This window comes from Chionomys nivalis, chromosome 9 (genome assembly GCF_950005125.1).
Source record: "Chionomys nivalis chromosome 9, mChiNiv1.1, whole genome shotgun sequence".
Taxonomy (NCBI): domain Eukaryota; kingdom Metazoa; phylum Chordata; class Mammalia; order Rodentia; family Cricetidae; genus Chionomys; species Chionomys nivalis.
In genome coordinates this window covers 70,749,569-70,765,369 of record NC_080094.1, presented here as the reverse complement: position 1 = coordinate 70,765,369, position 15,801 = coordinate 70,749,569, and the positions used below count along the sequence as shown (strand labels likewise).

At 37.9% G+C, this 15,801-nt stretch overlaps 1 protein-coding gene across 1 annotated transcript in view; it reads right to left on the bottom strand.

Annotated features, from left to right (window-relative positions):
- Nucleotides 1-15,801, bottom strand: part of Caprin1 (cell cycle associated protein 1) — a 34,373-nt gene that overhangs the window by 6,792 nt on the left and 11,780 nt on the right. Inside the window, exons 3-15 of the mRNA XM_057780439.1 lie at nucleotides 14,885-14,947; nucleotides 14,687-14,773; nucleotides 11,743-11,981; nucleotides 11,572-11,654; nucleotides 10,207-10,344; nucleotides 7,835-7,887; nucleotides 7,668-7,754; nucleotides 6,538-6,693; nucleotides 6,345-6,453; nucleotides 3,598-3,659; nucleotides 2,491-2,601; nucleotides 2,235-2,384; nucleotides 1,497-1,647 (exon numbers count right to left, since the gene is read on the bottom strand). Of these exons, the coding sequence (XP_057636422.1) occupies nucleotides 1,497-1,647; nucleotides 2,235-2,384; nucleotides 2,491-2,601; nucleotides 3,598-3,659; nucleotides 6,345-6,453; nucleotides 6,538-6,693; nucleotides 7,668-7,754; nucleotides 7,835-7,887; nucleotides 10,207-10,344; nucleotides 11,572-11,654; nucleotides 11,743-11,981; nucleotides 14,687-14,773; nucleotides 14,885-14,947 (1,489 nt within the window). The remainder of the gene's footprint in view (nucleotides 1-1,496; nucleotides 1,648-2,234; nucleotides 2,385-2,490; nucleotides 2,602-3,597; nucleotides 3,660-6,344; nucleotides 6,454-6,537; nucleotides 6,694-7,667; nucleotides 7,755-7,834; nucleotides 7,888-10,206; nucleotides 10,345-11,571; nucleotides 11,655-11,742; nucleotides 11,982-14,686; nucleotides 14,774-14,884; nucleotides 14,948-15,801) is intronic.

Below are 15,801 nucleotides of genomic sequence, written 5' to 3'. Positions count from 1 at the left end.
CATCTTCTTGTGGAACTCCTAACAGTGAGAATAGGAGATACCTCTGATTCTGCTGTCTGCTTTTGTAACCTATTCCTCCTACCGGGATTGCCCTGTTTACCCTTAATAGAAGAGGAGGTGCCTAGTCTCGGTACAATTTAATACACCATGGCTGGTTAACATCATGGCTGACTTGCCCCTATCTGAAAAAAAAGAGGAGTAGATGAGGAGTTGGGGTGGAGTGACTGGAAGTAGAAGAGGGAAGGGAAACATTGGTTGGCCTACAGAAACAAAGAAATAAAAAAACTTAATAGGTATATAAATCAAATACCTAATGCTAATAAATCTTAATTTTTTTGAGAAAGTATTTCACTATACATGTAGCCTTGGCTAGCCAGAAACTAGCAGTTCAGGCTAGCCTCAAACTCAAGAGATCTTCCTGCCTCTGCCTCCTGAATACTGGGATTAAGGCATGTGTTGCCATGCCAGAAAATAAACACGAGAGAGAGAGAGAGAGAGAGAGAGAGAGAGAGAGAGAGAGAGAACACAAAACAAGTCTTTTTCAGTGTAGCAGAATTCCTATTTATTTAAAATGTAGCATAGAAAGGAAAAGCCAAGCCAGGCATGGTGGCACATGCCTTTCAACCCAGAATTCAGAATGCAGAGACATGCTTATCTGTATATTACAGACTAGTCTGTTCGACAGCAAGTTCCAGGCAAAGGCAAACCCAGTCTTAAAAGATAAGAAACAAAGATTCTTTCCTAAGTACTTTTTTCACGGAGAAACAAATTGCTAATTAGATTTTATTCCAATTAATACCAGGCCTAGAACATACCAGGGAATTTTCTATACACAAGGGGTTTAAATTACCAACACACAGTCTTGTCCTCTTAGAAGCTTTACTATTCAATTAAAAGATGATGGAGAATTATATTTGAAATGACAGTGATGAAGGAAAGAAAGTGCTCATGGGGTAACATTTGCATACAAAACTGAAAGAAGTCAGAAACCAAGAAGAACAAAGGAATGAAGAGAAGAGATCGCTGTAGTGACTAGAGCTAATAAAAACCTATCATAGAGCTGGAAGGATAGCTCGGGGAATAAAGTGTCTGCCCTGCAAGCAAGCCTGTGGCCGACACTGAAATGCAAGTAGAGAACTGACTCCAAAGTTGTCCTCTAGATGCCACACACGTGTGCGCAACATGTGTGCACGTCAACAAATTGTGCTACTTTTAAACAAGATTTTAAACGTATGTGTAGATTAACCCTGTCATCTTATCAAAAAAATAGAAGACTGAGAACTCATCCTAGGCTGGCTGGTGGTGGTGCGCGCCTTTAATCCCGGGAGGCAGAGGAAGACAGATCTGTGATTTCCAAGCCAGCCTGGCCTACAAAAAGAGTTCCACGACAGCCTGAACTGTCAGAGAGAAACCCTGTGTTGGGGGAGTGGGGGAGGATGACAATGGACAGGCACGGACAAAAACAAAACCATAAAAAGTCACCCTAGCCTTCTTACCTGTTTGCAGTTGATCTTGTTGAAGCTCTGTTTGCTCCACTTGGTGAGGCTGACTGGGAAAACTCTGATTGTAACTAGCCTGGTACTGATTCTGTTGTTTCAAGGTTTCTGGTTCATTAACAGGAGGAACTGGGGCATTCATATTGAACACCTGTAGCAAATCAAATAAAAAACATTGTGATTAATACTTCAGGAATTCCGCTGACACTAATACAACCCTATTTCAGATTATATTACTTTTTCTAGTAATTATATAATTTAAAAATAATTACTGATGAATCAGTGAAGCGTAACATCTAAATTCTACTTTCAAACATTCCAGTAAAATAAAGAGCAGAGATGCCAACAGTTACACATCTAGCTTCTAAGTCCACAAACATTATACAACACTCCTTTGTTTAAATTTAAAGAGTTAGTATATGCATTTATATGTATGAACTGCACATGTGAAGGCTAGAAGACAACTTTCATAAGTTAGATTTCTTATTCTCCCATTTGAGTTTCAGGGACCTTACCTACTGATTCACCTCTCTGGCCTGTGTTTTGTTTAAACTAGATCTTTTAACCTTTGGAGGAAAGCTAAAAATTTTACATATGAGTGACTCATAAGGCTAAAACTCATCACTGAGAAGTCTAACAATCAGAGTCTAGTAGTGGTCAGTAAACATAACACAAATACAAGGTTCAGCTCTATTTACCATGACTCATAGTACACACTAAACAGTGTTAACTGCTCACCGTTTGCATGGATTGGAATGGAGCCGCATTTACATTTATTCCACTGCTATGCAAAGGTTTACTTGTCCCAGTCTGGAACACTTGAGGCTGAGAAGCAGCAGGAAGGGATGGTGATGCTGTAGTCTGGTCTGTATTTAAAGATATTGCTGCCTAAACACAAAGTGAAGGAACTACTTTAATGGTAAACTAACACAAAAGAATCACTGCATTTGTAGTTTAAGTACCATGCCAGGTCGTGCTTGATAACAGAACTTACCTGAATCTGATCCATTGGCTCCTTTTGTGGCCGCTGCTCTGTAGCATGCGAAGGTTGATACAAGGGTTGAGACGCTGTATACCCCTCACTTGTGGACGAAACTAAAGGAACCTATACAAAAATAATAATCTCAAACCTTATTTTCTTCTAACAAAATTCATCATCAAAAAAATTATACTAACTCTAATACAGATTCAAAGAAAGATATGTCTATTAAGAGAAAGAGAATTTCTCTCTGTACTTTGAAACTACAGACTATATGGCTGGATAGGTAACACACCTTTAATCCCAGTACTGGGGGAGGCAGAGGCAAAGAAATCTCTTTGACTTCAAGTTCTACATAGCAAGGTCAATCAGGGCTACATATTGTGACTGTTTCAAATGAATTAAACGCGCAACAATTGCAAACTATACTGATATTTAAATCTTAAAGTCTAAATTAGTTAAAGTAGTTAACTGGTAGTGGTTTAGTTTGTTCTGGATTTTTGTTTTGCTTTGTTTTCCTCAAGACAGAAACACTTTCTCTGCATGGTCCTGGCTGTCTTAGACTCACTCTGTAGACCAGGCTAGCCTCAAGCTCAGAGATCCACCTGACTATTCATCCTGAGTGCTGGAATTAAAGGTGTGTGCCACCACAACCTCGCAACTGTTTTAAAGACATTTATTTCCCTTTAATACGCTACTACAGGGCTGGAGAGATGGCTCAGCGGTTAAGAGCACTGACTGTTCTTCCAGAGGACCTGAGTTCAATTCCCAGCAACCACATGGTGGCTCACAACCATCTGTAATGAGATGTGGCACCTTCCTCTGGCCTGCAGGCAGAATGTTGTATACATAATAAATAAAATCTTTTAAAAAATAAAAAAAAAATGCTATTACATATGCAATTACCAATGTAAAATAACTTTTAAGACAAGGTCCTAATGTGTGAAGTATGAAAAAATTTTAAAGTCACCAAAACAAAAATGGGAATGGAAATAAATTCTAATAACTACCTATAGCCAATCAATTTTAACAGAACACTTGAAAAGTGATCAAGTGCATCCCAGACTAAGAATGAGTCCTCATTAAAAAAGAACATAAATGAAGCTACTCATTCATTCTTACCTGTGTGGCTTCTGCTTGTACAGGAACTTGATTCGGTTGGGCAAGTCTAGATTCAGAATGAACTGCAAATTTAAGAGCATTGTTACATAAAATAAATTTCTTAAGAGAAAATCCAATTTTTAAAAATTTATCTACATTATACACAGTGCTAAGGGTAAATTTCTATAACCAAATGATTAATGAATTTTCAAAATAAATTGCAAAGTACAACTAAGATTTCAGCTTTCAAATTAGCACTAAGCAGAGATTACAGATTATAGTCTCGTAGTTGTATCTATTTTGTGCTTTGGGTAAAGATGCCAGTAAGAAAAGTATCAGTAGAAGGTAGACTGTAACAGATAGTAAATAACCAGTGCGGTACTTTTGAGAAAGTCCACTTCTGAAAGTAGCATTACCATTCCTAATTCTCACACCCAGGTGGCCTGTCTGGTCCTGGAGAGGTGGCTCAGCAGGTAAAGCACCTGCTGCCCTTCCAAAGGACTGGAGTTCGGCTTCCAGCATCCACAACAGGTTGCTCATAACCACCTGTAACTAGAATTGCGGAGGATCCAACACCCTCTCTGACCTCTGCAGGCACCCAAACACACTGGCATACATACACACACAAATAAAAACAATGTTAATTTTTAAAGTAGCACAAGAAAGTAGTATTACTTATATTCAAGACTTTGACAAGGGCTGACAAGAAGGTTCAATGGATTAAGAAACACTTGGGTAGTAGTGGCACACGCCTTTAAGCCCAGCACTCAGGAGACAGAGGCTGGTGGACCTCTGTAAGTTCAAGACCAGCCTTGTCTACAGAGAGAGCTCCAGAACCAGCTCCAAAGCTACAGAGAAACCCTGTCTCATAAAAACATAAACAAAGAAACAAACAGAAAAGAAACACTGTTGTTGTCATCCCTTACAACCTGAGTTCTTTTTATCTTTAGAACTCTCATGGTAGAATGAAAAAAACAGTCTGTCTCCAAGTTCTCCTCTGACCTCCATATGCTCAATAGCATTGTGCGCGCGTGCCCACACACACACACACAAATATTAATAAAACGAAACAATATAAGACTTTTGGCTAGATTTTTAGCAAAGTTAGTATCTTAAGATCAACTTTATGTTTCTATAAGATTTAAAAAAAAAAACCACAATACAGCCAGGCACAATGAAACAAATCTTTAGTCCCAGCACTTGGGAGGCAGAAGCAAACGTATCTAAGTTTGAGGCCAGGTTGGTGTAGACAGTGAGCTCCAGCCAGGGTGACATAATAAGACCCCATCTCAAAAACAAACAAACAACAACAACAACAAAAAAAAAACCCCAAGGCAAGCCTTTAATCCCAGCACTCGGGAGGCAGAGGCAGGCGGATCTCTGTGAGTTCAAGACCAGCCTGGTCTACAGAGCTAGTTCCAGGACAGGCTCCAAAGCCACAGAAAAAACCCTGTCTCAAAAAACCAAAAAAAAAAACAAAAAAAAAAACAAAAAAAAACCCACATGGGCTTTTTAATAAAGCACACACACAGTATTCACCTTTATTAGTCTCCACTTCCTCCTGCCTCTTTCCCAACCATAGCTGAACAGATCATCAAAAGTACAGGCCGTTGCATAGGTTTTTAGAATGCACCACCAAACATCAGTGGGGAGTCTAATGGGCTTAGTTAGCATTAGCTGAGTGTATGTAAATACTACATGCCTTAACTTTGGCACAATACCAATGAGAATTTCTGAACTCCTTACTCTGGTGGAACTCAGAAAAAATGGACATTTAAAAAAAAAAAACACAAAACACAGGGTGGGCTGTAGAGCTGGTTCAGCAGCTAAGAGCTGCTGTTGTTGCAGGGTACCCAAGTTCAATCACAGCACCCACTTGATGGCTCACAATTACTCCAGTCCCAAGGGATGCATGCGGAACAAAACATACATGCATACAAAACATGTAAAATAAACCTAATAATAATAATAAAAACAGCTGCTCTTCATGTTGGCATTAACTCTTCTACTTCTTGATTCAGATATGACATAAGCTCCCTTTCATGTACAGAAATCCTAATTACATTTCAAAAGTTAACTATTTGTCACTAAGCAACCTTCTGACACTAAGAATATGCCAGGTGTGGTGGCACACACCTATGACTGGAGTACTTGGGGAGTAGAGGCAGGCAATTCCCAGTGAATATAACGCCAACCTGGTCTACATAGTGGGTTCTAGGAAAGTTGCAGCTATATGAGACCCTAGCTCAAAAATACCAATATCAATATAAGTTACAGTAGATTTTATGTTACTTTATACCATTTTGATATGCTCTGGTGAGAAAATGAAGATGCCCTATAGGGAAGATCCAGTCAATACAATGCAGACTCTAATGATGCACACTGAATGTCTCATTCTTCTTCTCTTCCTTTCATGCTCATGAATCTCCTCCAGGGCTATATCATCAGAAATTTTCCCTCAAGAACTCTGAAATTAGTACTAGGTCTCGAATTTATTTCTTCTCTTTTAAAAAAAAATAAATAAATAAAATCATTGAAGGCCTAGGGATAGTTAAAAGACAGACTTTGGAGGCTGGTAAGATGGTTCATATTTTTTTTTTAAAAAAGGCAACTTGTCCCACCAAGCCTGATGACCTGAATTTGTTCCTGAAGAACCAACAGCTGGGACTCCTGAAAGTTGTTCACCACACGTGCAAACACTTACATACATGTGCACACACAGAGGCATATGTTCTCTAAAAATGAACTATTTTTAAATCATTACTAACCCGGAGGGCAAACAAGCTGAGGCATTTCCATGTTTTGGGTAGGGTTCATAGGTTGTGCTGAAACTATGGCAGGATCAAGCGTCTGATTTTCAAAATCCAACATTGAATCCTACAAGTCAGAATATAATTGAATTATGTCAAACAATATACATTTAAAGTTACTGTTAACAGTGCTTTACTAAAATACACTTACCTGTATGAAATTATAGGGCCCCTGCATTTGGGCCATTAGATCTTGAACTCGCTGCCGTCTCACAAGCGGATCTGACTGAGCCACTGGAGTCAAAGAGTGGGGTTCTGGTACTGACGGGGATGCAGCCTGAGGCTGCTGCTGGAGTGAGTTTACCACCTAAAAGAGGAGAGGAAAAAAGACTCCAGCATCTTCACAGCTGTTTCCCAAACACTAAATACACCATCTAGACTGTCTTGAGGAAAAGCAGACAGATGGCTGGATAAAAGCATTCCCAGTCAAACCTGAGGACAGGAGTTCAATTCCCCAGAACACACAGGGTGGAAGGAAGCAACTGCAGACTGTTCTCTACCACCAGCATGCACCTCATGGTCCAAACCAACACTTAAATAGTATTATTAAGTTTGCAGAGAGCATTCTTTCAGAGAACCTCTTTTATCCTCCATCCCCCCAAAAAGAGGTTCCTCAAAAAGAACATAACACATAAACATTTTAGATTAATATAGTGCTTCCAGTTTTCTTAACTTAATAATTAGCATGTAGTATTTTAGTTCACTACCTTTCAATCTATTTTTATTTTAAACTATAGAGGAATATGAAGGGGACTAATGAAAACATTTAAGGGACTTATATCAGAGACTACCTCAAGAAACAACAGAAATCCATAAAGTCTAGTAATAAAACAGCTTTTAAGTAAAGTCAAAGATGACAGTGACACACATTTTTTGTGAGGTGGGAGCCCAAATTTTGCACAACATGATATCAAAGAAACAAATAAGGAGGCTAGAGATACAGTTTGGCACTTAAGCATACTGACTCTCTTCCAGTGGACAGGATTCGATTTCCAGAACCCGTGTGGAAATCATCTGTAACTCCAGTTCAAGGTTATCTGGTGCCCACTTCTGGCTTTTGAATGGCATTGGGCACACATGGTATACAAACATACATTCTTGCAAAACATCCCTCTATATTAAAGATAAATGTTAAAAACAAGATAATCAAAGCAAAACTGTGTACTTTGACAGATTAAATGTGCCAATAATACAAAAAAACTAGAAACCTAATTTATTCTCAAGATAGGTAAAAATTGCTAACATCAAATGACATTAACCTTATAATACAAAAACCCTTACCTCAACTGTCTCAACTGCCCACTCATCTACTTGCTCCTTCTCACCACTGGTGAACTGCGTTTCTGCCATGAATTGTCTATTGACATACTGAAAAAAAAGTCAATGTTTAAGATATCTGTTTTAAAGACAGAAGGATAAAAGCAGTATTAAATTAAAAAAAATTATACCTCTGTTGATTCAACCTCACTTTGCTCCGTGTATTCTTCTGTTGGCTCAGGTTCTAGAGTTAAAAAGGAAATGAAGCAGAAGAAACTTCTATAAGTCAGTGAAATTGTAATGGTGGAAACCTGTTATATACTTACCTCAATCTACAGAAGGTACAAGAAGCCAAGGGGAGTCACATATATTTAGGTGATAATGTATTAATTAGGCTTGTCTATTGCAACAAATATACCTCTATTGCTGTAGTAAAGAAATTATGCAAATTGCAGGAGAATGAAAGAGCAATATAGATTGTTTATACGTATATGGATGTTTTTGTCTGCATGTATTGTCTATAGTCCACACAAAGGCCAGACAAGGATGGCAGATCCCCTAAACTGGAGTTACAGACAGTTGTGAGCATCCTCTGGATGCTTAGAATCAAACCCTGAGCTGGGCAGTGGTAGTGCAGAGGGAGGCGGATGTCTGTGAGTTCAGGGCCAGCCTGGTCTACAAGAGTTAGTTCCAAGACAGGCTCCAAAGCCACAGAGAAACCCTGTCTCAAAAAAACAAAAACAAAAACAAAAAAAAACAAAACAAAAATTCAAACCCTGGTTCTTGCAGAAGCAGTCAGTGTTCTTAACAAGGGAGACATCTCTTCACCGCCCCCCCCACACACACACACTTTATGCTTAATTTCACTATGAATCTAAAACTGCTCTTAAGAAAAACAAAGTCTGGCCGGGTGGTGGTGGCGCACGCCTTTAATCCCAGCACTTGGGAGGCAGAGACAGGCGGATCTCTGTGAGTTCGAGACCAGCCTGGTCTACAAGAGCTAGTTCCAGGACAGGCTCCAAAACCACAGAGAAACCCTGTCTCAAAAAAACAAAAAAAAAAAAAAAAAAAGAAAAAAAAAGAAAAACAAAGTCTGAGGCTGGAGAGATGGCTCAGAGGTTAAGGGCACTGACTGCTCTTCCAGAGGTCTCAAGTTCAATTCCCAGCAACCACATGGTGGCTCACAACCATATGTAATGAGGTCTGGTGCCCTCTTCTGACCTGCAGGCATACATGGAGGCTGAACACTGTGTACATAATAAATAAATCTTTAAAAAAAAAGAAAAACAAAGTCTGGAAATGATAACCAAAAAAAAGGTAAAAATTTGCTTCAACATATTCAGTTCCACTTAAAATCTGATCTAAAGTAATACGTTACCATCAGATAATCAAGGAATCTGAATATATTAGTGGTAAGTTATTATTATTATACCTTTTGTTTAACAGTCAGTTTCTTTACGTTATTCCAGGATGAATTACATTTATTAACAGTAGCTTCTGGGGTGAACATAAAGAAAAATAAAAACCTTCTAGATTGGGCCTGGAGTAACATGACATACACACACCTGGAGACAGGGTCTCACTATGTAGCTCTGGCTGTCTTGAAACTCACTTTATAGACTAGGTTTGCCTTGTACTCACAGAGATCCACCTGCCTCAAAGCATGCCCAATTTGGTGCACACCTTTAAACCCTACACTCTGAGACAAAGGCAGGCAGATATCTAGGAGTTCCAGACCAGTATAAGTTATATATTAAGACTATCTGAAGAAAAAAAAATAATAAAATTTATTAATAAAAACAGAAAAACTAACATCACAAAAAGCCTGTCTTGCTGAGTAGTGGTGGCACACACTTTTAACCCAGCATTCAAGAAACAGAGCAAAGCCGATTTCTTTAAGTTCAAACCAATCTGGTATACAAAGTGAGTTCCAGGACAGTCAAAGCTACACAGAGAAACCCTGTCTCAAAAAACCAAAAGACAAATCTATTTCACTACCCATATTCCACCAATAAGCAGTCTTCCCCTTAAGGCTTGACCTAACAGCACAACCTAAATAGAAACCTGGAATATTTAGCAATTTACCACAATTTAGATAGCTGGTGTTCAAGTAAGTTTTTACCTTAAGCAATCAAATTCTGAACTCATGTTTTGAAATAGCCCCAAAAATTTTGTAGTAGCTAACTGTATTCAATTTTACTCATCAATTTAAGAATGTCCATGAAAGTACTCAGATTATCTAGTCACACTAGTGTTGCATTAAGATGATAAATAGGAACTGCAAAGAATCCCTTGCTGTTAAGTTTACAGAGCAGGACCATAGTCTACACTCTCTCCCCACCTAAAAAAATTTCACATTATCATATTTTATGTCGTTATGTGATCAAAGCCTGTAAGACAAATGACAGGCACTGAATACTTCAGATTACTAACATATCTTGCCATACTTCAAGTGCACTTTAAAATTTAAATATAATAACTAAACACACACACACCATTATCAAAGGAAACGGAAAGGCAGGTCAGGCCCAAAACTAAAGCTCCTATCTTCCCAAGTACTCACCAGCTTCAGCTACCTGGTCTTCCACTGTAGGTGCTGAGGCTGCCTCTTCCTCCTCACACAGCCCATTCTGATGGCTGTGAGTGCTGTCAAAGTAGCTTGACTGAAACACACGCTCAACAATTTCCTTTAGTGCTTTATCTGAGAAAAAAAAATGACGTAATATGAATTACAATGTTGCACAGTCTGACAATAACAGATTTGAAAAGTCTATAATAGAAGTAAAATTAATCAACTGTTAGTAAAACACACAAATATATAAATTACAGCATAGTAGGACGGAAATAGAACCTACTCACACTATTACTAATCAAGTAAAGAAGGAATAAAGCTAAGATCATTGATTCATTCAATAAGCATCTGTTACACATGCTGTCTGTGTTAGGCATGCTCTTGGCACTGAAGAAATGGCTCGGAGATTAAGAGTACTTACTTGTTGCTCTTACAGAGGACGTACGCTCTACAGGGGTTGGCTCACAAACATCTAAATGCCAAATCTAAGAGATCTGACACTCTCTTATAACCACCTCAGAAAACTGCACTCACAAGCATACTCATACAGACACATACACAAAAAATTAAAAATAAATCTCTTATTTTTATCATTTATTGGGTGAGGGCATTTCAAGACAAGGTTTCTTCATGTAGCCCTGGTTGTCCTGGAACTTGCTTTGTAGACCAGGCTGGCCTTAAACTCACAGAAATCTGCCTGCCTCTACCTCCTAAATGCTAGGATTAAAGGTGTAAGACACCATAACCAGCGCACACTAATCTTATAACCTAATGGAAGGGGTTATCAAAACATAAAAATGACAAAATAACATGATATGAAATAACAGATTAGTCCTAGTCAGGGTGAGACTACCAAGCTTTCCTTGCATAATCAAGCAAGAGCTAACACAGAAGTTAAATATATATGAGGAAAGTATTTCATGGCAGAAGAAAAGCCATTTACACAAATCTTGCCCAAAGAAAGGCATCAAATACAAGAAATAAAGGATGTCACTGAGGCATGGTTAAAAAAAAAAAAAAAAAAAAAAACACCAAAACCCAAAATCTAAATTGCTACTCATACTCTTACAAAATGTCTTCAATATTAAATAGAAAAGGAATTTTAAAGATTCCTAGCTACGGGGCTGGAGAGATGGCTCAGAGGTTAAGAGCATTGCCTGTTCTTCCAAAGGTCCTGAGTTCAAATCCCAGCAACCACATGGTGGCTCACAACCATCTGTAATGAGTCTGGTGCCCTCTTCTGGCCTTCAGACATACACACAGACAGAATATTGTATACATAATAAATAAATAAATATTAAAAAAAAAAAAAAAAAGATTCCTAGCTACAAAATCAGAATTATCTGAAATACTTACAGGTTGTTCCACATACAGGCTTTTCTTTCCCTTCCAGCAAGTCCCACAAGTGAATGGAGGCATGTTCATACTGCTCATTTAACCTTATAAATAACAAAAAACACATTAACTACCGTCCAACTGTCAATTAGAGCAGTATTTCTGAGATTCTATCACCAGAAACCACCATACCTTAAACTCATGTCCCGCTCGGGGTCTACTAACTTGTAGAACTCATCTAATAATGACAGTTCTTCTTCAGACAATATTGGCACTCCGTTCAAACCTTGTTTCAGATCAGTTCTGACTTCGTCATCTCCCAGTTTATCCAGTACGTACTGTAACTCAAGAACAGTTTTTAAGCGCTTCTGCTCTGCTTCTTCTCTCATAAGCTGCTCCCGACGTGCAGTCTTCTTTATGGTTTTTTGAATCTGCCAAAGAACATTAACGTGAGACATCAGAATTTTGACTTGGTACCATCTACTAACTTGCAAGAACAAGCCAAAAATCTACCAATTCCTCCTTGCTGTATTGTATCATCAACAATCACTGATGATATCAGAAAGAAGTTTCAGTATTTGAAAGACAGTAAACAAAACTCAGTCTTTATGAATTGAAAAAAAAATACTGACAGAAAAAAAGGATCGTATAAATTAGGTAAAGTATGAAGTATTTTTTTTCTCAGTTCCCCCATCCTTCCTTTGAAAGGCTGAAAGGAGGACAAAGTCAAATATTTCTCTCTTTATCATGTATGTTTTTTCAAGAGACATGGCACTATTTTTCTTTACACTTTTCCACCACCTCAAGCTTCACTAGAATAAATTGACATAGGAAAAAACAAAATAGACATATATACACTTATTAGGGGATTGCAGAGTTGTCTTGGGGTCAAGGAACACTGTCTGCTCTTCTAGGGGACCCAGATTCAATTTCTAGAACCCACAGGGCAGATTACAACCACCTCTCACTCCAGTTCCAGGAGATCTAAACCCTCTTCTGGTTTTACAAAGATACTGCACACATGTGATACAGACACATATACAAGCAAAACACCCATAAAACATTTTATAACCCATAAAAAACATTATAACTTAAAGAGAATGAAGGAATAATGAAAATTGAGCCGGGCGGTGGTGGCACACGCCTTTAATCCCAGCACTCGGGAGGCAGAGCCAGGAGGATCTCTGTGAGTTCGAGACCAGCCTGGTCTACAAGAGCTAGTTCCAGGACAGGCTCCAAAACCACAGAGAAATCCTGTCTCGAAAAACCAAAAAAAAAAAAAAAAAAAATTGAAATAACAAGATAGTTTATATTGGCACCAGAAGAAATAAATGGTATCAAAGCAATAAATGAAAAGTAATCACACAGTATACATATATAAGAAGTGATAAGATGTTAAGTTAGCATGGGTAAGTAAGCTTACAAGCTGAAAATGTCTACTGAAATGGATGAGCTTTTCAATATTGGGAGCAGTTTAAATAAGGAAGGTTTTTCATAGGTAGCTGGAAGCAGAAAACAGAGTAGTGGGGGAACGCCTTAAAGAAATAACTGCCCATATGTGCAAAACCCACACACATACACACCTAGAACAGGAAGAACTCGGTCATCTTTTCTGAGATGCTATCTTTTTTTTTTTTTTTTTAAAGACAAGGTCTCCCCCTGGCCTGATACTCACTTAGGAGGATAGGCTGGCTGGATAGCTGGCCCCTGGGATCTATCTGACTGTCTTCACTTCCTAGTGCTAAGATTACAAGCAAGTGCCACCATGCCTAGCCTGTAAATGGGTTCTTGGGATCTAACTCAGGTCCTCACTTTTAACAACTCAAATCCTAGCCCAAAGATTTCTTTTATAATAATTGTGATAAAACATAAGCTCAAGTAGTGAAGGTGTGAGCAAGAAAAGATAAGTTAAAGCTAGGCTAATGCTACTCTGTAGATACAAAAGAGTCTAATATTTGTAAATATGTAGATTAACTGCATAGCATCTTTTTAAAAATAAACTATATTTAGAAAAGAAAAGGTCAGAGAAAAAAATAGTTTGTCGATCTTAAAGTTCTAACCTAAACAAGCACAAATATCTTTCACTTGGTTATTATGGTCGCTGTGTAACTGCCATGCCCTGTGCTAACATACTGGAAATTATTCAAACGCTGAGAAGTACAGTATTTGTTGATTACTTTGGTCCTAAGGGCACCACTCTGAGGAACTGATAAATGTTGCTGTGGAAAAGGCTGTGGAAATAGAATCACACTCTTCTTCCCTCTTCTGTCTTGTTACACAATTCTAAGAAAGGTCTTACCAGATGCCAATATCTTGCAAGGTCTTGAACTTTCAGTCAAACTGAGAATATATATTTTTATTGTTTACAAATTGCACAATCTTTGCTATTCTATAAAAAGGCTCTGTGGTGGTTTGAGTAAGAATGGCCCCCATAGGCTCCTGTATCCGAATGCTAAATCATCAGGGAGCGGCAGTATTTGAGAAGGATTAGGTGGTGTGACCTTACTGGAGGAAGTGTCACTGGGTGGACTTTGAGGTTTCAAAAGCCCAAACCAGACCCAATTCTCTATCTCCCTCTATGAATCCAAATGTAGAACTCTCAAGACTCTTCTCCAGCACCATGTCTGCCTGTGTATTGCCATGATAATAATGGACTAAACTCCTGTAACTGAAAGTTGCCTTAATCATAGTGTCTCTTTACAGCAAAAGAACAGTGACTAAGATAGGCACAAAAGAAAGGTACTAGTTAAAAAATTCAATTATTGTCAGCCAGTAACATGTATTTAGGGAAAACTTGCCCTTCTGTTGGATCAAGGGTTAAGAGCAGTAAATGTATATATCAGTCTATCTCATTCCTTAAGAACATTGGTGAGATAAATATGCATAAAATTAAAGAAATTTATGGAAAAATATTTTTATACTAGCTGAGATCTCACATAATTATGTTTATCCTATCTTTAACACAGTCCTTATCAAGAAAAGTGTTCTCAGTTATACAGAATTGGCAATTATATAGGATATAATTGAATCCAGTCTCCACAGCTTGCAGAGAGCTTCTCAACAGTAGTGAAGGGATTAACCCCAAAAGATAAAGTTAATGGAAACTTTAATATTTTACATATTATCTTTTACTTACATCCTGACTTAGTGCCATGAAACTCCTCTGTAATTCCTTTGCAAATTCCAAATTATTTGTGACTTCCTGGTACTTAGATACAGCATCCTAAAATGACAAAAAAAAAAAATTCCATTTTCAGTAAAATACAACTATAAAATTTTCTTTTAAAATAATGAACACTGAGCCTTCATTGAAGTAAAACATTAACATCTTTACCAGCTGATCTTGATTGAGCCTTTCCCCTTTGTTCATTCGTTCCTGATAATCATCAAGCTTTCCCTGCATAAAAAAGGAATAAATTTTATCAGTTTAACCATATCAAAATGAGAAAACCTAATCGATATTCAAAGTCTACTTCAAATTTTGTCTCAATTTTCAGCTATACTCCAACTTAAGTAATATATTCATCTAGCTAAAGTTTAATAGCAAAGTAAGAAATAAACTGAATCACAGACATCAAATGCAAGAATGTAAACCCAAAAATACTGCTTATTTTAGTACTAAAAAACAAATGTCATAAGCCAGACATGACTGAGCATCATGGTAGTTAAGATACTCTTCTACCCAACTGTACATACTGAACATATAAGCTACACTTCCATGCTTCATCCTTCCTTCATCCATCCTTCAAAGCATTCATGCAAATAAATGGCATAAAGTGAATTCATTCAGGAAAATAGTGTATTTGTTCTATTTAACCTTAATTAGCATGAAGCTACCATTTCACCTAGTCGATACACTGTAACCACTTCGCTGCTTCTATACAACTGAATAGGGATTCAAAAATCCTGTGGCTTGAAATTTAATTTTTTTTTTTGTAGAAAAGAAACCTTAACCAGGCATAGTGTCACATGTCTTTAATCCTAGAACTTGGGAAGCAGGTGGATCTCTGAGGCCATCTGGTCTACACAATCAGTTCTAGGACAACCAGAGCTACATAAAGAGACCCTATCTGGAAAACAAGAAAAGAAAGAAAACCCAAAAGGTTCCCCAGGCTTTAAAGACTCCTCCTCACAAAAGACTCAGACAATGAAACAGTGGTCAGGAAGTCAAACTCTACTGTTAAAAACTAGAGGATAAAAAACAAACAGAAACAAAGAAACCACAGTTCTTTGATCACAAATTCCTCAAGT